The 23478-nt window shown below is 51.0% G+C and overlaps 1 protein-coding gene across 4 annotated transcripts in view; it reads right to left on the bottom strand.

The window, feature by feature from the left end:
• LOC140389291 (palmitoyltransferase ZDHHC5-B-like) overlaps positions 1 to 23478 on the bottom strand; it is a 95326-nt gene that overhangs the window by 29211 nt on the left and 42637 nt on the right. For all 4 annotated transcript variants that reach the window (XM_072473470.1, XM_072473472.1, XM_072473471.1 and 1 more), the window contains exons 4-6: positions 20784 to 20956; positions 16765 to 16867; positions 12757 to 12845 (exon numbers count right to left, since the gene is read on the bottom strand). In XM_072473470.1, the coding sequence (XP_072329571.1) occupies positions 12757 to 12845; positions 16765 to 16867; positions 20784 to 20956 (365 nt within the window). The remainder of the gene's footprint in view (positions 1 to 12756; positions 12846 to 16764; positions 16868 to 20783; positions 20957 to 23478) is intronic.

Here is a 23478-nt window from a genome sequence, read left to right as displayed (position 1 = left end):
CATGTTACTAGCTGGCCCAACCCAGTATTCCCCGGGGCCTCCGTGATTCTCTGCCTCTGAAGGGCCAACTTCCCGACAGCACGGTTCACCTGTGTTTTTGAAAATTGTGAAACCGGCGCCATGGCTGATGAGGGAGAGAGAGGAGGTAGGGCACAGAGAGGTGCGACCATGCTCTGCCGGGCAGGACACTGGCCGGGCTGACTGGTGTGGGGGTTGACGGGGAGCAGGCCGAGATATGAGGTGACCCCCCCTATGGGACTGTGGCAGTGCCCAAGCACAGACTGCCACTACCGCGGCCTGCAAGGCAGCCATCTGGTTGTGCACCCCAGTGACCACCCACCTTGACCCCTGGTTCTGCAGAGTGACACCGGCCGTATGGGTGCCCCCACTCCCCCATCCCTGCACCCCATCCTCCGCCATTCCCCCCACCTGGCGCCACCTGCTGGTGGGGCATCAGGCTGCCCAGCCAAGGGCAACGGCCACTGTAGCACTACTGGGGTGCCAAGCAGAGGCCGCAGAGTGTACCACTGGCAAGGGCAGTGCCATATGACGGTACCCCTGACATCAGGGTAAGCACCAGGGCAAGAGGCCCCCATGGTACTGGCCACCGCCATGGCCAGGAGTGCAGGGCTTGGGGGGGCATGTGGGGATGGAGTCCGCAGAGCCACCTGTGCCCAACCATGTAGTCCAGTGGACATGGTTGAGCACAGGGGTACACAGCATGTTAACATGTCAGCCTTTTACGCCCTGCAGACAATGGATATTGGAATTCAACCAGCAATCGCCGCCTTCCTGTTGGTCACCACAATCCTGGGGATGACCTGTGGCTGTACGAGCTGGCGCTGTCCGAGGAGGAGGAAGCTGCAGTAGCGGAGCGTGCTGCAGAGGAACAGGAGGTAGCTGCACAGGATGAAGAGTCCAACAGACTAAGGAGGAGGTGCTGCAAAGGAGGCGCTGCACGAGGCCTCGCGTATACCGGCAGCACCAGTCATTTGAGGATCTGCCGGACCGGGCATGCTATTGAAGACTCAAGCTGAGCAGCAGAGACACATCTGCCGGAAGATGGCACACCTGGCACCGCAGGGGTATGAGTGAGGACACCTGCTCCTGGTGTCCGTCAAGGTGACGGTCGGCCTGAACCTTTATGCCACAGTGTCCTTCCAGGTGCCGAGTGGGGACCTGTCTGGGATCTCACTGACCTCAGTGCACAAGTGCATCTGTGACGTAACGCATGCCCTATATGCCCAGACGACTCAATACATCCCCTTCAATGTGAACCAAGCCCACCAGGATGCCCGGGCAGCTGGGTTCGCCGCGGGTCCAGGGGATACATGTCACCCCACAAGCACCTGCAGATGACAGGCTGTTCTACACAAAGCAAAAGGGGTTCCACTTGATGAACATGCAGCTGATTTGTGACTATCAGCTACACATCATGCACGTCTGCATCCGATAGCCCGGCAGTGTGCACGACGCCTTCATCCTGGTACACTCGACAATTCTGACATGTTCGAGAGGCTGGGGGTTTGGCTGATGGGCGACAGGGGGTATCTACTGTGGTCATGGCTGATGATGCCTATCCGGACGCCACAGACCGATGTGGGGACCCACCACAACGACGCCAATACAGCAACCAGGAGCGCGATCGAGCAAGTGCTTCGGCCTCCTGAAGATGTGGTTCACTGCTCTGGAGGGGCTCTCCAGAATGATGCTGAGAGGGTCGCCCAGATCGTGGAGGCCTGCTTCGCCCTGCACAACGTCACGCAGCAGAGGGGCGATGTGCTGGAGGAGGAGGAATGCCAGTCCTCATCTGACTAGGAGGATGCGGGGAAGAGGGACAATGGGCAGAACATGAGGCCCAGGCAGACATGGGAGGCCGCACAACATGTGCGCCAGGGCAAATGCACATGGGATGCTCTGATCGGCTCCAGGTTCACCAACAAGGCGGGGGCGAGGGGTGGGGAACTGGCCCGGGCACAAACACCGTATCTCACACACACACACACACACAGCCACCCCCTCGCCTGAAAACCTGCCGCAGTATGGGGTGCAGGCCCTGGGTTGGCATTAACCGCAGGTCTGGTCAATGGGATGGAGGATGATGACAACCCACTCTGCGATGTCTCACTCCTGCCCACGGTAGCACTTTCCACCTGGGTAATCCCTGCATGCGAGCTGGCCATTCCATCACATGATCCCATCGAATGCCTGGGGTGATGGTGGTGGGGACAGTCGGGGGGGGGGGGGGGCGGGGGGGGGAAGGGCGGGGAGCCCAGGTCACCCACAACGTCCGCCCATTCCCCCGCTTGCATCCTCTCCCTGGCCAGCCCAAACCAGCCCACCACTCTCACCCATCTGACTGAGTACTGAGGCAGGTTGTAACAGTGTGAACATGTGTTTAATGCGACACTGTATATGCAGATTTGTGCCCTAACCCGTTGTGTTGGGCGCTCTGGATCCGTGGAACACATGCTGGTCACCGACACTTGAAATAGTGCAACGCTATTTTATTGAGTCATTAACTGTTTAACATAATCTCACTGTGGGTTAACACGATATTAGCTTTAACTAAAGACCTTTGCCTTGTCCTAACCAGTCGATGCACTCAGCACATGGTGAATGTTTGTGCTGCAGGCTGTGAGCTCTGTCCTACTAGGAAGCTGCAGCTCGAATGAGCGGGAACTCTGCTGCCCCATGTCTTTATAGTGCGTGTGCTCTAACTGGTGATTGGCTGCGATGTTGTGTGTGTTGATTGGTCCCACTGTGTGTCCATCAGTGTGTGTGTCTGCACCATGATATACTGGTGTATATTATGACATCCCCCCTTTTATAAAAGAATGTACATGTGTGGCAATAAATAGTGTATGGTGAGAATGTCCCTAACTACGTGTGTGCGAAAGACATATTTACAGGACTATATACAGGAGAACTAAGCTATTTACATGGGAAGGCGCCTGGTGCAGAAAAACAGTATGCAACAAGAATAATGAGATGAACACTATATACAAACCATGTAAACGATCAAACGGAAGAACAGAACAATTCAGAAAGTCTATAAGTTCACAAAGTTCACAAATTAAGTCTCTGAGGTGGGCGATGACTTCTGGTTGACCATCAGGGTGGCACACCACTCATCGTCTGGATCGATGCTGTATACCGACAGCGGCTGGTGTCTTTGCTTCGGGGACACCCTGTTTTTTGTCACGATACCAACTCGAAAAGGCTCCTTCAGGTCCTCGGTGTCACTGTTGTGTGGGAGGTCCACATCGGACTCGGTGACCGTGGATTGAATTGTCCGGACATTCCTGCGAGGCTGGCTGAGGCGATATGAATTGGCAGGCTGAACTGTTCGGCAGAAGGCAGCATAATGGCCAAGCCTGCCACATCTCAGGCATTGTCGAGATTTGGCAGGGCATTGCCATTTTAAATGGGCGGAGCCACAGTTGCCGCACGTCGTAGCATCAGCACGTTCACTGCGCCACCGCGCATGCGCGGTGCGGTCGTGTGTGGTGCACGCCTGCGCATTACGTTCTTCGACGTCGCCGCCCCTCGTTTGGTGCGCACAAGCGCGGGAGTCCGCGAAAAGCGCGCAAAATGGCCGCCCTCATCCAGGCTGAGGCCCTGGAGTTGCTCAATTGCTTGGACCCGTTCCGCCTCATGGGGACCTTGCCGCGCCATTTCAGCCGCTTGGATGTAGGAATACCGACTCGTGGCGTTTTCGTATAGGACACAGGTCTCAATGATGGTCGCTAGGGTGAGCTGCTTTACTTTGAGGAGCTGCTGTCGTAGGGGGTCCGACTGAACACCGTAAACGATCTGGTCGCGTATCATGGAGTCGGAGGTGGGCCCGTAGCTGCAAGACTGCGCAAGGATGCGGAGGTGAATGAGAAAGGATTGGAAAGGTTCATCCTTACCCTGCAAACGCTGTTGGAACACGTAGCGCTCGAAACTTTCATTCACCTCTACGCTGCAGTGAGTTTCAAACTTGAGGAGGACCGTCTTGAACTTTATTTTATCTTCATCATCCGCAAAGTAGAGAATTGAAAATGTGGATGGCATGGTCCCCGGCCGTGGATAGGAGGCGAGCAATCTTCCTGGTATCCGAGGCGTCCTCCCTGTCTGTGGCCTCAAGGAAGAGCTGGAAGCGCTGTTTGAATATCTTCCAGTTGGCCCCGAGGTTGCCGGCGATGCGGAGCAGCGGTGGTGGGCTGATGTTGTCCATGTTGCAGGATGATGGAATGCTGGCGGAAGGCAGATCACTTGCAGGTAGGTCTAAGAAGTGCTAATATCCCTCAACTCCTGGTGTCATGTTGTGTTGGGCGCCCTGGATCTATAAGATCACCTCTAAGCCTCCTACGCTCTAGGGAAAAACGTCCCAGCCTATCCAGCCTCTCCTTATAACTCAGACCATCAAGTCTGGTAGCAGCCTCGTAAATCTCTTCTGCACTCTTTCTAGTGTAACAATATGCTTCCTATAACAGGGTGACCAGAGCTGAACACAGTATTCCATGTGTGGTCTTCCCAATGTCTTCTACAACTTCAACAAGACGTCCCAACTCCTGTATTCAATATTCTGACGAATAAAACCTAGCATGCTGAATGCCTTCATCACTACGCTATCCACCTGCAACTCCACCTTCAAGGAGCTAGGAACCTGTATTCCTAGATCTCTTTGTTCTATAACTCTTCCCAACTCCCTTCCTTGCTTCCGAGGGTCAAGGCCATTATATCTTTCTTCCATTTTGATGCTGCCTTTTGTGCATTTGATTGTCTGCCCCAATCAAATTCCAAGACAGTCCCTAGACATTCACATGTTTGTACCTCATTGATCTCCCAATAATCCAGCTGATTTATTTCTATGAATAGGAGATTCACACCTGATCCTATCTGTTAATCTGATTACTGGGAAAGACTCATCTCAGCCGTCCTTTTGTAGGATGGCTACTGTTGTGTTGGGCGCTCTGGATCCGTGGAACACATACAGGTCACCAACACTTGAAATAGTGCAACATTATTTTATTGAATCATTAAATGTTTAACATACTCTCACTGTGGGGTAACACAATACTAGCTTTAACTAAAGACCTTTGCCTTGTCCTAACCAGTCGATGCACTCAGCACATGGTGAATGTCTGTTCTGCAGGCTGTGAGCTCTGTCCTACTAGGAAGCTGCAGCTCGAATGAGCGGGAACTCTGATGCCCCCTGTCTTTATAGTGCGTGTGCTCTAACTGGTGATTGGCTGTGATGTTGTGTTTGTTGATCGGTCCCACTGTGTGTCCATCAGTGTGTGTGTCTGTACCATGATATACTGGTGTATATTATGACAGCCCCGATAACTAATCTGTGCTCTCACCTGTGCCAACTTAACTAGTGTCTAACTTTCTAGCCTTACGGGCCCTAACACTATATCTAGGTGGATCCCCAGACGGTACAGCAAGAGTGGAGGCAGCCTGCTGTGATTCCTGCACTGCGACCTGGGTCCCTATTGGTGGGCGTCTTCTGGGGCGACCGGGCCTGGATTGGCCCGGCTGCTCCTCGGGTGTCCCAGGTGGTGTGATGCCATCCTGTTCTGCCCGCTGCCCACCAGATGCACCAGGGACAGGAAGGGTGGTGGTGTCAGAGGTGCTGTGGTGTTCCGACAGCTCCCTTGGGGGAGTCACTGGCATGGGCCCCATCACCTCGTCCTCCCTCGGGCTGCCCGATGGCCCCAGGCTTCTCCATGAGACAGGGGTGTGAGCGGAGCTAAGCCCTTAGGCTCCCCCGCTACCTGGCACTGCCAGTCCTGTAGGCCCGCTCTGGTCTCGATTAGGGTCTGCTGGCGGCCATGGAGCACAGGGAGTGGACCATCGCTGTCTGGGACTGCACCACATCACCCATTGACTGTGCCACCACCTTCTGGATTTGTGTCACACCTGCCACATCAGCCAGTGACTGCGTTATCTCCCTCTGGGACTGGGCCACCTCCCTAGGTGTCTGCGCCACGTTGGCCAGTGCCTGGGAAATGCCGTTGACGTTCTCAGCCATGGTCTCTTACTGGCCACGCTCAATTTCCAGGTGGCTCTAGCACACGGCTGCCTGTCCTGGACCTCAGCCAGTGCCTGCACAGATTGCCTCAGGCCTTGGACATGCTGATCCATAGTCAAAACCATTGTCCCCAATGTCTCCACCGCGGGCGGCACCCGTGAAGTGTCGGCCTGGGTGGCACATCTGATCGGCACCACTTCCTCCTCCTGCACGCGGTTGGGCTCCTCCACCAGTGCCTGCAGGCACTGGATGCTTGCCGACAACCCCTCATTTAGTCCCTGGCTCTGCGATTGCAGCTCCACAATTGATGGGACTGTCCATTCCAGAATCCCGACATCCACCTGGACGGCAGCTAGTTCCTGGGATCGGCCCACTCTCTGACCGTCCGTACACTCGGGAGTTCCTAACTCCACCTGCTGTAGCGGATCAGCTGCGTGGCGAGCACCAGAGAATGTCCCAGGAGCCTCTTCACTGAATTGCCCAACCGAGGTGAGTGTATCTGGGATGGTGGAGGGTGTAGGAGCCAACTGTGAAGGGAAATCAGTGTCATCCTCAGACTCAAGCTCCCGGGTATCCTGCTTCTCGGGTGGAAGGATGGCGTCCGATCAGCTCTCATCGTCGGTGCTCGGCTCACGAGGGGACGTTCTGGCCGTTGGACCCGCCCCATCTCCAGCAGATCCTGCAAGACACAAGGGAAGACGCATGATTTGACCTCGGGTCGGGGGGGCTGTGGGGGTGGGGGGGGGGGGGGGCGAGTGCTGTGTGGGTGTGGTGTGGGGTGGGGTGGTGTTGGTAGCTGTTCACACATGTTTCATGGGGAACCGCAACTCAGCAGGGTCTTAATTCCCCGCTGGCAACCGAAGTCCACCCCTGCAATCTCCCTCAACTCCCGGATGCTGACCACATCCAGGGCTCTCTGCTCTGCCAGTGGTCCCTGAGGCACGATCAATTGGACAAAGATGATTGTTGAATCCAACTGAGGCTTTATTGCTATCAGATGTGTGGCCTCCCACAGCAGCTGGCGAAATGGCTGCTGGCTGGAGGACACGCATATTTATACAGGCAGGGACTACCGGCGAACCTGCAGTACAGGTCATACCGTACATCACCTAATACAGGTGCAACAGTGGTTTATCACATTCACCCCAGGTTAAAAATTGTGTCCGGCGGGGGTGGTGGATAACTATATACAACAATCAGTTAATATTTACAAGATTTGAGCAAACAAATGTCCTTTGATGTCCGGTGGACCGGTCAGAGGTTTAGCCGGTCCGGGGCCTTGATGTTCCTCTGGGAGCGACACAGTGGTGTCGGCGGTGTTGGTGTTGATCTGGTCGATGGTGACTCTGGGAGCGTGTCGAAATCCTCTTCATCGTCGGCCATGGGTAGGGGGGGACGGATGGCCCTGTGGGGGGTGCTGTTGGGAGCGATGGGAAAGGGGAGGGTGGGGGCGGAGGGGGTGTGGGGGTGGAACCTGCTGGTGCCAGGTCCCTGAGGGAGACAGTATCCTGGCGGCCATCGGGGAACGCCACGTAGGCATACTGGGGGTTTGCATGGAGCAAGTGCACCCTCTCCACCAACGTGTCCGCCTTGTGAAGTTGGACGTGCTTACGGAGAAGCACGGTTCCCGGAGCTGCGAGCCAAGTCGGGAGCGACACCCCGGATGTGGACTTCCTGGGGAAGGCAAAAAGACGTTCATGGGGTGTATTGTTCGTGGCAGTGCAGAGTAATGAGCGAATGGAGTGGAGTGCATCAGGGAGGACCTCCTGCCAGCAGGAGGCCAGGTGGTTTCTGGACCATAGGGCCAGCTGGACGGCCCTCCATACTGTCCCATTCTCCCTTTCTACCTGTCAGTTTCCCTGGGGGTTATAGCTTGTCGTTCTGCTGGAGGCGATACCCCTACTGAGCAGGAACTGACGCAGCTCATCACTCATGAATGAGAATCCCCTGTCACTGTGGATGTAGGCGGGGAAACGAAACGGAGTGAAGATTGTGTTGAGGGCTTTAATGATGGTGGCAGACGTCATGTCGGGGCATGGGATGGCAAAGGGGAATCTGGAGTATTCGTCGATCACAATGAGAAAATATGTGTGACGGTCAGTGGAGGGGAGGGGGCCTTTGAAGTCCACGCTGAGGCGTTCAAAGTGGCAGGAGGCCTTCACCAGGCGCGCGCGGTCCGGCCGGTAGAAGTGCGCCTTGCACTCCGCACAGACCTGGCAGTCCCTGGTGATTGTCCTTACTTCCTCGACGGAGTAGGGCAGATTTTGTGCCTTAATGAAGTGGTACAACCGTGTGACTCCCAGGTGACAAAGGCTGTCGTGCAGGGTCCGGAGTCGGTCGACCTGTGCGCTGCCACATGTACCTCGTGATAGGGTGTCTGGAGGTTCGTTGAGTTTGCCAGGGCGATATTTAATCTCGTAATTATAGGTGGATAGCTCGATTCTCCACCGCAAGATTTTATCATATTTGATCTTGCCCCGCTGTGTGTCGTTGAACATGAAGGCTACCGACCGTTGGTCAGTGAGGAGAGTGAATCTCCTGCCGACTAGGTAATGGCTCCAATGCCGCACAGCTTCAACGATACCTTGGGCCTCCTTTTTGACGGCTGAGTGCCTAATTTCTGAGGCATGAAGGGTGCGGGAAAAGAATGCCACGGAGCTGCCTGCCTGATTGAAGGTGGCGGCAAGGGCGACGTCTGATTGCCAAGCTTTCTGCTTGGAAGGGCAGTGTCTCATCTACAGTGGGCATTGTGGCCTTGGCAATATCAGCTCCAATCCGGGCGAAGGCCTGTTGGGCCTCGGCCGTTAGGGGAAACTGGGTGGACTGTATGAGTGGGCAGGCCTTGTCCGCATAGTTTGGGACCTACTGAGCGTAGTACGAAAAGAACTCCAGGCAGTGTTTGAGGACAGTGGGGGAGAGGGAGCTCCATGAGGAGGCGCATGCGGTCGGGATCGGGCCCCAGAACTCCACCCTGGACCACATAGCCGAGGATGGCTAAGCAGTTCATTCTGAACACGCACTTCTTGTTGTAAGTGAGGTTTAGGAGAGTAGCGGTGTGGAGAAATTTAGCAAGGTTGGCGTCGTGGTCCTGCTGATCATGGCCGCAGATGGTGACGTTGTCTAGGTACGGAAAGGTGGCCTGCAACCCGTACCGGTCGACCATTCGGTCCAGCTCCCTTTGGAAGACCGATGTCATGATATTCAGATAAACATCATGGTGCAAACACACATACACACTGATGGACAGATCAACGGACCAATCAACACACACGCAACATCACAGCCAATCACAAGCAAGAGCACACGCACTATAAAACGGGGAACACCACAGTTCCCGCTCATTCCAGCAGGAGACAGCTCAGGGCACAGAGCTCACAGCGTGCCACTCAGTCATACACCATGTGCTGAGTGCCTCTCTAAGATAGTGTTAGGGCTGGGTCCACAGGTTAAAGGGTGAAGAAGGAACCACAGTCATAAGTTTACAGATGTTGTTATTAAAAGTAATAAAACAGAGTTGTACCATCTGCAACCGTGTTGTTTCGTCTGTATAGCGGAACACCCAACACGACAACCGAGACCCCGTTTGTGACGCCGAAGGGGACCCTAAGGTAGTGGTATAGGTGGCCGTCTGTTTCGAAGGCGGTGTATGGACGGTCCGATTTACAGATGGGGTGCTGGTGGTAGGTGGATTTCAGGTCTACCGTTGAGAAGACCCGGTACTGCGCAATCTAGTTCACCATGTCAGATATGCGTGGGAGGGGGTACGCGTCGAGCTGCGTGTACCGGTTGATGGTCTGGCTGCAGTCCACGACCATTCGGTGTTTCTCCCCAGTTTTAACTTCTACCACTTGAACCCTCCAGGGGCTGTTGCTGGCCTCTATGATGCCTTCCCGAAGCAGCCGCTGGACTTCGGACCTGATGAAGGTACTGTACCGTCTGCTCCTGGTGGCGACGCGTTTGCAATCTGGAGTTAGATTGGCAAAGAGGGAAGATGGGTCGACCTTTAGGGTCGTGAGGCCGCACACATTAAGGGGTGGTAAGGGCCCGCCGAATTTCAGAGTTAGGCTCTGGAGGTTGCACTGAAAGTCCAGGCCGAGGATTAGTGCAGCGCAGAGGTTAGGGAGGAGGTAGAGGCGGAAGCCGCTGAATTCTACGCCCTGGACCGTGAGCGTGACCGTACAGTACCCCCGGATCGCTACGCAATGGAATCCGGAGGCCAGAGAGATTTCTTTGGTTGGCTGGGTGTATCGTGACGGAGCAGCGCATTACCGTATCTAGGTGTATGAAGCTTTTGGTGCTCCCGGAGTCCAGCAGGCAAGAGTTTACATGTCCGTCGACTTTCACGCTGGTGGATGCGTTGGTCAGGTTATGCTGACGAGACTGGTCGATTGACATGGGGGCGAGTCTTGGTTGGTCATCGGGTAATGGGGCGGCTGGTGAGCCCGGGTCCTAGAACGCTGGTGGTGCCCATGTGCTGAGGGGTAGACAAGATGGCGGCGCCCGAAGATCTTGAGGCTTACAAAATGGCGGCACCCATGGAACGCACGTTGCGGGGTGGAACAAGATGGTGGCACCCATGGAACGCACGTGTTGCACGGAGGGGAAAATGGCACCGCCCACTGGCCGCACGTGGTCTGAGGGGGGGGGGATGGCGGTGCCCATTGTCCGTGACCGAGGGGGTGGGGGCGATAGCGGCTACTGAGCGGGCCTGGCACACCGCAGCGAAGTGGCCCTTCTTCCTGCAGGCTTTACAAAGGGCAGCGCGGGCCGGGCAGCGTTGGCGGGGGTCCTTCTGTTGGCCTGAAAAATAGCATCGGGGGCCCCCGGGGTTCACTGGCTGGTGTGCAGCGCAGGCGTATTGGGTGGGCAGCGGCCCAGCTGGGGCGGCTGTCTGTGGGGTCCACGAAGCGTAGGAGGGGTGGGCCGCGTGGTGTAGGACTGGCCGTTGCGCAGGGCGACCGTCATGGAGAGCGCTAGCGTTTTAGTCTCTGCGAGGTTGCGCGTGGCCCCTTCTAGGAGTCGCTGGCGTATGAGATCTGACCCAACTCCAGTCACAAAAGCGTCACGCATAAGGAGGTCTGAGCGTTCCGTGGCCGTAACAGCCAGACAGTCACAGTCCCGGACTAGAGGGATTAGAGCCCATCAGAAGTCTTCTATGGACTCACCAGGGAGTTGAGAGCGAGTGGCGAGTGCGTGCCTGATGAAGTGCGTGTTCGTTTTCTGTGCGTAGTTGTCCTTGAGTCGAGTCATGGTTTTGGCGTAGTTTGGTGCATCCTGGATTAACGGAAAGACTTTGGAGCTCAACCTGGAATATAAAATCTGAATCTTCTGAGCCTCCGAAACAGGGGTTGGTGCCGCGTTGATATACGCTTCGAAGCAAGCTAGCCAGTGCTGCAAGTCCTTTCTGGAGTCGCTTGAGTGAGGATCCAGCTGCAGGTGATCTGGTTTGATACAGAGGTCCATGCTTAGAAACTGAGAGCAATAAATTGAGGCATGATCAATTGGACAAAGATGATAGTTGAATCCAACTGAGGCTTTATTCCTATCAGATGTGTGGCCTCCCACAGCAGCTGGCGAAATGGCTGCTGGCTGGAGGACACGCATATTTATACAGGCAGGGACTACCGGAAAACCTGTAGTACAGGTCCTACCGTACATCACCTAATACAGGTGCAACAGTGGTTTACACAGTCCCTCTCCACTTTTATCCTGCTCCCGGCGATTATGGGTGCCCTTCTCCTGGGGGGTGTGGGGGGAAACGAAAAACAATTGTGTAAGGCAGTCCAACACATGAAGCCCAAGGGGTAGATAGCTGGTGGCCTCAGTGGCCAGGGCACCTGGCCATGGCAGCCGGTATGGGTGAGGGTTTGGCTGCCCTCGGGTTGGGGGGAGGGGGCTAGCGATACGGGTGTGTGGGACAGGGATTAGTGCCAGGGGCACAGTGTTGCCTACTCACCCTAGCTGCCCTGAGGGGGTGGTACAGATTCTTCCAACTCTATTGGCCGTTCAGGACGATGTTACCCACGGTGCTCACTGCTTCTGCCACCTGCGCCCAGGCATGGTGAAAGGCAGCGGCTGGCAGCCTCCTTCCTGGGCCTGGGTACAGGGTCATCCGCCTCTCCTCCGCCTCGTCCAGGAGTGTATCCAGCTCGGTGTCAGTGAAGTGTGGAGCTGCTCTCCTTGCTGCTATCTTGTTGGCTGGGATGGTGTGTGTGAGGAGTGAAGTGTGTATAGGCAGCTTGTCAGCCTCCAGTGTGTCAATCTCGGACCCAGCGAATCCCACATCGTTTCTCATTGGAATCAATTGTGTTCCTCGTGGCGGCGGTGCTAGCCCCTCCACAGCAGCTGAATCGGTCCAGGTGCGGCGGCAGTTTTGCTGTCGTGGAGCTCCACGAATTCTGCACTGGAGTCAACACGTAATCTCAGAAATGGAGAATCCAACCCCTTATCTATTCCACTTTCCTCTCTGAACTGTAATCAGTGTCTGCTTCTCAATGTGAATACAGTCAGGAGTCTAGTGTTTATTGTGAAACACCGACTGGTGTTATGCCAGATTGCACAGGCCCTGAGACATAATACTAGCCCTGCAATTCTTTGAGAGCTTAATCAGTCTCTGACTGTAATTCTGGCAAGAGGCTTGTGAAAGCAACAGGAAAGCAGCAGCGAGGTGGTGTAGATATTGTCAATATAAAAGATAGACCATTCTCAAATTTTCACAGTGATAGACTCACCTTGGCACAATTCGACCACACAGCATGTTGAAAAAGTTTTTTTTCCAGCCATGTGTGAAGGGATTTTTTCTGTCCTCCTCGTCACTGTACTGTCAGAGGGGGAAAAATATCAGTGCTGTTTACAGAAGAATTCATTAACAATAAAACTTAACAGATATTACAGTGTGGTGAGAAACTGGTATTCGGATTTTTCTCAGTTTTCTTGCCCGCTTTTAGGTGGGTGGAGGGTGGACGGGATGGACCGGGGGGGGGGGGGGGGGGGGGTTGCATTGATGATAGCAGAAAAATACAATTAGTTCATAAGTCATTGTGCCAAATATCAGTCCCAAACAAACCATTATCTTCAAGGAGTGACGTTAGTGGTCAGAGAAACAGCCACAAAATTACTGACAGGCACTTACCTTCACTGCCAACTATCCATTGCTAAAAGGTGAGCAGATAAGGTTCACTTAACATTTAGAAAGCTGCTGACAGGCAGAACTGAATTTAATTGGCATTAATGAGATACCCTAATTTGACCATAGCTGTATAGAATTATAAATGTTTACAGTACAGAAATATCCAAGTGAACTCTTCATTAGAGCAACAGAACATTAACTCCACTGCCCCACTCTCTCTTTGGATCTTGTGTCCCCACAAGAACCTTGTACCTTTCTTTGCCTCAAATATTTATCCAATTTTCCACGAAAGGACGTATTTGCCTGTGCCTCAACCATTTCTTTCAACTTGGTGGGAGTATCAAATGGGTAAATCATTTTGACCACTGAAGTCAATGTGGAGGGAAACAAAACAGTGTTTTACGGAGAGCTGATTTAATGCTGCTCATTCCGTATTCCTCTGTGCAAACAGGTTTCCCCCAACTTTTGTCCTCATTCTTAATCATTTTAAACTGATGACTGCCTATCACCAACTACCCAAACTAAAAGAATAACCTTGAATATTCATTCAATCAAAGCACTCATAATTTTATAAACTCTATTGAAACTTTTCTTATACAAATATTAAACCAGTCGACAATATCAGCAATGTCGAAAAAGACAGGTGTCTGTTTCCCTCTCCTGCAGTGGCTAATAGCCCCAGTTCAATTCCCTGTGGAGGGGGCATATGAGCCTCCAATAATACTTTGCTTTGTTAATGAGGTGGAGAAACAGGAACTCTTGAAGTAAGTGCCCATGTGTGATTCCAACTCCTCCGTAATAGGCAGATGGTACATGATGCGACCATCAATTCACATGAGACAGAGAGTTGAAGTGAACAGTGGCTTTAATCAACTAGAACTGTGCCTGCCTGCGATTGCTCTGCACTGAGAGCCGCCTACAGAGCAGCTGCTCTATATACCTCCCCTCAAGGGGGCGGAGTCAAGGGCAGTGCCCACAATGGCACCAACATGATACAAGTGGTGTAATACAGTACAACGGTCCATAGGTGGAGCCCATAAAGACAACAACATAGTACAATGCAATACAGTGGTGAATGGTTACCATAATACGTTCACCACAGTACAGTAACTTCAGCAGAGATCAACCATAATTGGGACAGAGTCCTTTTGCTGTCGGGTTTCAGCTGGTGGTTTGCAGAACCCTTGATTAAATTAGGACCAGTGAAGGAGTTTGGACAAAAAGCTCAGAAAATAAAACAGAAAATATGTTGCTATTTGATCATCTATTGCCACATTTGAAGGAATTATTTAGTTTATAGCACTTGCTGCCACTCTTTGACAAAGCAGCTTTGACAAATCTCCCCCTACAGATGCTGCCAGAATTGCTGAGATTTTCCAGCATTTTCTCTTTCTTTGCTGCCACTCTTACCTTCTGCCACCGTGGGTGGCAAGGTGGCACAGTGGTTAGCACTGCTGCCTGACCGGCAGGGACCCGGGTTCAATTCCAGCTTGGGTGACTGTCTGTGTGGCGTTTGTACATTCTTCCCGTGTCTGCGTGGGTTTCCTCCGGATGCTCCAGTTTCCTCCCACAGTCCAAAGCTGTACACATTAGATGTATTGGCCATGCTAAATTGCCCCTTAGTGTCCAAGGGTGTGCAGTTTAGGTTATGGGGTTATGGGGGTCATTAGGTGAGTGGATATGGGCAGAGTGCCCGATCGAATGGGCGGTGCAGACTTGATGGGCCGAATGGCCTCCTTCTGCACCGTAGGGATTCTATGATTCTTTTTTTTAATAAATAATTTTATTCTCCATTTTCACATTTTCTTCAGAATTTACACCCCACCAACAAACAGTAAACGGTAACGAATACAATGTCAATCCCCTTATCAACAACAACGATCCCATCCTCCCACCAACCCCCAAACAACGGCCCACCTGATAATATAAGCATCAAATAAAACAAACCCTCCCAAGGTGGAAAAACAAAAGGAAAAAAGAAAAAGGAATCAGGAATCGCCTATGGTCACCATTGACATATACAGTCCACCCCCCAACACCCCACTAATATTCAATGCCATCCAATCCCCAAAAGAGTACCGTGAATGACACCCATGAATTGTAGACACCCCCCCTCCAAGACTCCTCCCCTCCACTTCCTCTTGTAAACTCCTCCCCCCAACCTTGGTTCTTTCCCCAAACTTTTCACCCCGGCTAGACTCACCGAAACCTGTTCTACCAGGCTCCGATGGCCGCAGCCCCTCCCCCCCCACCTCATTCCTGTTCACTGGCCGGCTTAAACCGGCCAGCTTGGAGGCTCCCCGCCCAGGTCTCCTTTCCCCTTGCCAAGTTCCAGGAAAAGCAAGAGATCCCCTTTCGCACACAACCCCCGCATACACACCCAAGCCCCAAAGAACCATCATTGCAAATGAAAGTCCCATCTCTTCCCTTGTCCAAATATATACAGCGTTGACTCATTTAGTACATACACCAACACGCAGTGAAAAAATAAAGTTACTTGAGGTTTCATTGGTACACAACCATTTCTCAATTCTGCCACAGTCCTTCTGCCTTCGCAAACTCCTCTGCTGCTTCTGCCGACCCAAAATAAAAGTCCTTGGATTCGTAGCTCACCCTCAACTTAGCTGGATATACTATGCCGCACTGCACCTTGCTGATGTACAATGCCTTCTTCACCCGGCTGAAGGCAGCCCGCCTCCTCGCCAGCTCCACCGTAAATTCCTGGTATATGCGTATACCAGCTCCAGCCCACTGCACCACCCGCTTCTGCTTTGCCCAGCACAGGACTTTCTCCTTCACGCTCTACCTACGGAAACACAGAGTTACTACTCTTGGCGGCTCACTCGCCTTTGGTATAGGCCTCCACGACCGATGAGCCCGATCCAGTTCATATCGGGAGGGATCATCCCCCTCCCCCAATAGCTTCGCCAACATCGTGGCAAAATACTCCGTCGGCCTCGGGCCTTCCACCCCTTTGGGCAGACCCACAGTCCTCAGATTCTGCTGCCTGGATCTGTTTTCCAGGTCTTCCATTTTGGCTCGCAGACCCTCGTTGGTCTCTATCACCCTCCGCAGCTCCTTCCCCATCGAGGTGAGTTCATCACTGCGCTGTGATGATGCCTCTTCCACTTCCTTCAGTGTCTCACCTTGCTCCCGCACCTCCGCCGCTGCGCTTGATACGCCGCCCTCACCGGGGCAATCGCCTCCTCCACCAGCATTTTCAATACCGCCCCCATCTCCTTCTTCATTGCCTCCATGTGTTTTGTGAACTGTTTTTCAAGTTCCACAGCCATCACCTTGGTCATTTCTTCTGCTGTGAGTGATGCGGCCTCCCCTGATGCTCCAGCTTCCGTTTTCCGTACAAGTTCCTGCGCTGACTTTTTAAACTCCCCGGTGGACTTCTGTTAACCCCCTGTTTCATGGCCATTTTTCTCCCAAACTTGGACATTTCTACTCCCTGTGCCTTCTTACAGCCTTTTCAGCCTCCGTTGCCCCCGGGACCGGGCGTTAAAACTCCGAAATTCCTGTTCCCAAGCGGGAGCCATCCAGTGTGCGGCTGCCTCCCGCCCGCCGTCACCGGAAGTCGGGATTCTATGATTCTATGTCTTACCTCTTCAGACATGGTTTCTCCCAACACAATGAGTTCAATATGAGCTCCAAACAGGAAAAGCACTGGAAAGAGGAAAAAAGCAATTGGAACAATTACAGCATAACTGAGTTATTATTAAGGAAAACTTATTTTTGTAACTCATGGATGGGATCTGGAATTACATAAGGCTGACAGATTGGAATACCGGACAACAGGGGCGGGATTCTGCATAATCGGCGGGGTGGGCAACTCCGGCGGGAAGGAGTGGCGTGAACCACTCCGGCGTCAGGCCACCCCAAAGGTGCGGAATCCTCTGCACCTTCAGGGCTAGGCCGGCCCCGGAGTGGTTTGCGCCGCGCCAGCCAGTGGGGAAGGGGCTTGGCGCCACGCCAACCGGTGCCGAAGGGCCTCCGCCGGCCGGCGTGAGTTGGCGCAAGCACAGCAGCGCCAGCATGTGCTGGCATCATCCCAGCGCACGCGCAGACGGCTTTGTCTCTGCACCGGCGATGGCTACAGCCACCGGTGCGGAAGAATAGAGTGCCCCCATGGCACAGGCCCGCCCGCGGATCGGTGGACCCCAATCGCAGACCTGGCCACCGTGGGGGCACCTCACTGGGCCAGATCCCCCCGCGCCCCCCCCCCCCCGATAACCCCGGAGGCTGCCCGCGCCACCAGGTCCCGCCGGTAAGGGCCTACTCTAATTTACGCCGGCGGGACCGACAAAAGACGGGCAGCTACTCGGCCCATCGTGGGCCGGAGTATTGCCGGGGGGTTCACTGCCAGCGGCCACCAATTGGCGCGGTGTGATTCCCGCCCCCGCCAAATCCCCAGTGCCGGAGAATTCGGCAGCCGGCGGAGGCGAGATTCATGCCACCCCCCGCCGATTCTCCGACCCAGGAGTCTAAAGGCTGTTGTAAACATTCCAAATGGGGTAAATTCCAAATTTTTCCCCCAGAATGTGGCAATATTATTCTCACTGGTTTGAGACTACGAATTTAAAGGTATCCACATACAGGATGTGCATACATGGGTGTGCGCAGTAGGTTGTAAACCCTCCATCCGGGCTTGTTAAAGGTGTTATAGATTGACCACCTATTACAGAAATACTGATTTTTATTTTCCTTTCAATCAATGAGAGTACAAATGGATAATTTCTGTCATAAGTTCCATCACCAGTCTTATGCTTTGCTGATTATTTGCAAATGTATTGGTTTGATGTCAGGCTCATTCCCCGCATTGGTTTTGACTCGGCTGAGAGCAAGAAACATAGAAAATAAATGCAGGAGTAGGCCATTCGGCTCTTCGAGCCTGCACCACCATTCAATATGATCATGGCTGATCATGCAAATTTAGTATCCCACTCTCGCTTACTCTCCATACCCCTTGATCCCTTTAGCTGCAAGGGCCATGTCCAGCTCCCTCTTGTACAAACCGGCCCCATCAGCTTCCTGTGGTGGAGAATTCCACAAGCTCACAACTCTCTGAGAGAAGAAGTTCTTCCTCATCTCCGTCCTGAATGGCTTACCCCTTATTTTTAGGCTGTGACCTCTAGTTCTGGAAGTCCCCAACATTGGGAACATTCTTCCTGCAATTAACCCATCAGGCTAAGAAGAACATTCTTCCTGCAATTATCCCCACAGTCCCATCAGGATTTTATACGTTTCTATGAGATCCCCTCTCATTCTCCTAAACTCCAGTGAGTACAAGCTCAGTCGAACCTGTCTTTCTTCATCTGTCAGTCCTGCCATCCTGGGAATTAGTCTGGAGAACCTTCGCTGGACACCCTGAATAGCAAGAATGTCCTTTCTCAAACCAGGAGACCAAAACTGCACACAATACTCAAGGTGTGGCCTCACCAAGGCCCTGTATAACTGCAGCAAGACATCCCTACTCCTATACTCAAATCCTCTTGCTATGAAGGCCAGCATGCCATTAGTCCAAGTCATCCTGCAGCCCTTTTGCATCCTCCTCACAGCACACACTGCCACCCAGTTTTGTCTTGTCTGCAAATTTGTAGATATTGCATGCAATTCCTTCATCCAAATCATTAATGTATATTGTGAACAGCTGGGGTCCCAGCACTGAACCCTGAGGTACCCCACTAGTCACTGCCTGCCACTCTGAAATGGACCCACTCTCTGCTTCCTGCCTGCCAACCAGCTCTCTATCCATGACAATACATTACCCCCAAAACATGAGCTTTAATTTTGCTCACTAAGCTCTTGTGTGGGACCTTGTCAAAAGCCTTTTGAAAGTCCAAATACACAACAGCCACTCGTTCATCCTTGTCCACTCTACTGGTCACATCTTCAAAAAATTCCAGAAGATTTGTCAAGCATGATTTCCCTTTAGTGAATCCATGCTGACTTGGACTGATCCTGTCCCCACTTTACAAATGCTCAGTTATTTCATCCTTAATAATTGACTCCAGCATTTCCCCACCAGCAATGTCAGGCTAACCGATCTATAATTCCCCGTTTTCTCTCTCCTTCCTTTTTTAAAAAGTAGGGTTACATTAGCTGTCCTCCAATCCATTGGAATTCTTCCAGAGTCTATAGAATGCTGGAAAATGGTCACCAATGCATCCACTATTTCTAGGGCCACTTCCTTAAGTACTCTGGGATGCAGAGCATCAGGCCCTGAGGACCTATCAGGTTTTAATCCCATCAATTTCCCCAATACAATTTCCTGGCTATTAAGGATTTCCTTCAGTTTCTCCTTCATGCTCGACCCTCTGTCCCCTAGTATTTCCGGAAGGTTATTTGTGTCCTCCTCAGTGAAGACAGATCCAAAGTAATTAGTTGGGATGATTTTCCCTTCATGAAGCCATGCTGACTCTGCTTGATTATATTATGCATTTCCAAATGCTCTGCTATTACATCATTTATAATGGAGTCTAACATTTTCCCAATGACAGGAGTTAAACTAACTGGCCTATAGTTACATTGACAGTTTTATAATCCTCTGGGACTATTCCAGCCGGTACCCCACCGCCCCCCCCCCCCCCCCCCCCCCCCCCCACATCTTCTGCTCGTTGATTTTTTATTTTTGGAATGTTATTAGTGTTTTCCACTGTGAAGACCGACGCGAAACATTTGTTTAACTCCTCTGCCATTTCCTGGTTCCCCATTATTATTTCCACAGTCTCATTCTCTAAGGGTCCTATATTCTATGTTCACTTTGTCTTCTCTCTTCCTTTTTATATATTTAAAGAAGCTCTTGCTGTCCGCTTTTATATTTCTTGCTAGTAACCTTTGCCACCTTGCTAGTAATCTTTGCCACATTTTATGTTTTTTCTTTCAGTTTAATACAATCCTTCACTGATTAATCATAGTTGATTTATCCCCTTCCTAGAATCCTTCTTCCTCCTTGCTGATCAAACGTCTTTCTTGATAAACTGCTCTGCCATCTCTTTGTTGCCCACTATGAATTCACCTGATTCTAACTGTAAGGGACCTACATTTGTCTTCACCAGTCTTTTTCTCTTCACATATCTATAGAAGCTTTTTGTCAGTCAGTTGTTATGATTTATGCTAGCTTACTCTCGTATTCTATTTTCCTCTTCTGAATTAAACACTTTGTCTCCTCTGCTGAATTTTAAATTTCTCCCAATCCTCAGGCTCGCTGCTTTTTCTGGCCAATTTATATGCCTCCTCTTTGGCTTTAACACTATCCCTGATTTCCCTTGTTAGCCATGATTGAGCCACCTTCCCGGTCATAGCCATGCGCCAGACAAGGATGTACAATTGTTGAAGTTCATCCATGCCTATCCACCGTCAACCCCTTAAGTATTCTTTGTCAGCTTATCATATCCAATGCACGTCTCATACCATCAAAGTTAGCTTTCTTTAAGTTCAGGACCCCAGTCTCAGAGTTTACAATTTCCCTCAGTCGTGTTGATCCTGCACCAGTGGTGATACTGTGCTTGACCATTCCACGGAAACTTTCTTTTACACTCCACCCGCTAACAGATTTTCCCAGCTCGGGAACTCCAGTCCCGGAAATGCTGTCGATTGCTCCAAGTGAGAATTAAAGGATACGTGGTGCCCTTCTCCGCTGTCATTGGCTCTTGGTGGTTGAGAATAAGGTACATGATGCAGGATCCCAAAATAGTCAGCATGTAAAGAACAAGAAAGAAAACAAAGAGGAAAAAAAAGCGGTAATTTCTTCTTCCGACACAGTTATTCACCCATTTGCAATGGTGGTCAAAATCCTGCAACAAGAAAAAGCAGTTTTCAGCTACTGATGTTCTATATTCTTCAGATCCTCTCCACAAGAACACTCCTCTGATGGCAGTCAACAATAATCCAGTTAGCAGCTGAACGATTCAGAAAGATCCTAGATATGATCCCTAATCTAAGATGGCTTAACTCTGCAGCTGAGGCAACAGAAGGGTGTCAATGGCTTCAGGTTAAGTGAGGGAAAAATGATCAGTGACCATAACATGGTGGAATTTAGTTGTCAATTTGAGAGTGAGAAACTTGGGTCAGAAACAACTGTGCTACACTTAAATAAGGGTAAATATAAAGGGATGAGGGAAGAGTTGGCTGGAGTGGACTGGGAAAGGAGTTCATCAGGAAAGACAGTTGATCAGCAATGGCAGATGTTTCTGAAAATAGTTCTTAGTGAGGAAGAAGGATTCTAGGAAGGGGATAAATCGACTATGATTAATCAAGGAAGCGAAGGATCATATTAAACGGAAAGAAAAAAACATAAAATGTAGCAAAGATTACTGCTGAGCCAGAGGATAGGGAAAGTTTTCAAAACTAGCAAAAGATGACCAAAAAAAAGGGAAAAGATAAACCATGAGGGTAAACTGGCAAGAAATATAAAAGCGGACAGCAAGAGCTTCTTTAAATATATAAAAAGGAAGCAAGAAGGCAAAGTGAACATAGAACAAAGGACCTTTAGAGAATGAGACTGTGGAAATAAAAATGAGGAACCAGGAAATGGCAGAGGAGTTAAACAAATACTTTGCATCAGACTTCACGGTGGAAAACACGAATAACATTCCAAAAATAAATAATCAAGAGGCAGAAGTTGCAGGGGGGGGGGGGGGCGGGACCAGTGGGGTACAGGCTGGAATAGTCCCAGAGGATTGGAAAACTGCCAATGTAACACCTTTACTAAAAAAAGGAGGGAGACAAAAAACAAGTAACTATAGGTCAGTTAGTTTAACTCCTGTCATTGGGAAAATGTTAGAATCCATTAAAAAGGGTGTAATAGCAGAGCATTTGGAAATGCATAATATAATAAAGCAGTCAGCGTGGCTTTATGAAAGGAAAATCGTGCCTGGCAAATTTATTTGAATTCACTGAGGTGATAATGAACAGGATGGATGAAGGGAACCAGTAGATGTAATATACTTATGTGCATATAATGTATATATGTTCAAGGCTGAGTTGGAAAGGTTTTTAATCAGTAAGGGAATCAAGAGTTATGGGCATAAGGCATAAAAGTGGATTTGAGGATTATATCAGATCAGCCATGATCTCATTGAATGGTGGAGCAGACTTGATGGGCCTATTTCTGTTCCTACATCTTATGGTCTTATCCTTGCTGGAGGTACCGCTGTGCAGATATCAGGTGAGGATAGAATCGGATTCAGCAAATACTCTTAGTGGTCAACAGTCACTGTTAATATTTACACATAAATAATAATGAGATAAGGGAGAGATAGACCTGTAGCCCGGTAATGATCAACTGCCTTAAGGGGATGCGATTCAAGTGGCAATTTGTAGCGAGAAATTGGGAAGAAAAGTCCACTCTAAAATACTTAAAATGTGTCACACAAGAAGTTGCTATAGCATTGATATTAAAATCTTATATATTTCAATGTATCAACATGTTCAGATGAAAAGATCCAGGTACCTTGACTAATTATAACACTGGTAGCCTCCATTTCTTCTAACTTATGGGTTGAAAAGCTGATTATTATTGTATGATTAGTACCTGTGACACTGGTGTGATGATATGCATAAGCTGTCACGTATATAGTGATAGACAAGACCTCCAACCAGCAGGTGGCAGGAAAGAACAACCACGTGACACGGTTACCTCGGGGAGTTGACAGAGGGTCTTCGTAGTGGATAGTCAGTTTGTAGTAGCTTGTAGTTAATTTATTATAGTTAGTAGTTTTTGATAATATTCTCATGGTTATCTAACCCATGCAATTGTTCAACAATAAAACTTTAACTAGTCTAAGAACTAGACGTTCTTTAGTGCATTTATTCTAACTGGCTAAGCACCAGAACATGACAATTGGTATGACAGGAGACATTTTACAAGGGTGATTACACAGCTGAACCACTCGATAGATCCTATGGGCGGAACTTTAGCAAAAAATGTCAAAATGTCAGGGTCAAGTGAAAACCGGCGTGTTTCTCTCCAGAAACACAGCTGAGTTTTCAGACCAGATTTGGGGTTATGGTTTGCACTGTTACTCTGGTGGGGCAGGGCCTGATAGAGCCAGCAAGGCCAGCACCACAGAGATCTGGGCACCATCTTTAAACAACGCCTCAATCTGCATTGAAAGTAAGTTCCCCCAAACCCCCAATGGACACAGAGGACCTCCCACAAGCTTCAGGGTGACCACCCCCACCACGGAAATATCGGGGGGCACTCTTTCCCCCCTCTCCACCTCCCCCCCCACCACCTCGTCATAATCGGGGCTCTACCCTCTCCTCCCCCCCACCACACATAAGGGGAACAAGGGCACTGCCCGGCCATGTTCCT

This window comes from Scyliorhinus torazame, chromosome 14 (assembly GCF_047496885.1).
Source record: "Scyliorhinus torazame isolate Kashiwa2021f chromosome 14, sScyTor2.1, whole genome shotgun sequence".
NCBI classification, from domain to species: Eukaryota; Metazoa; Chordata; class Chondrichthyes; order Carcharhiniformes; family Scyliorhinidae; genus Scyliorhinus; species Scyliorhinus torazame.
The sequence above is the reverse complement of the archived record's forward strand: the minus strand, read 5'-3'. Positions and strand labels throughout refer to the sequence as shown.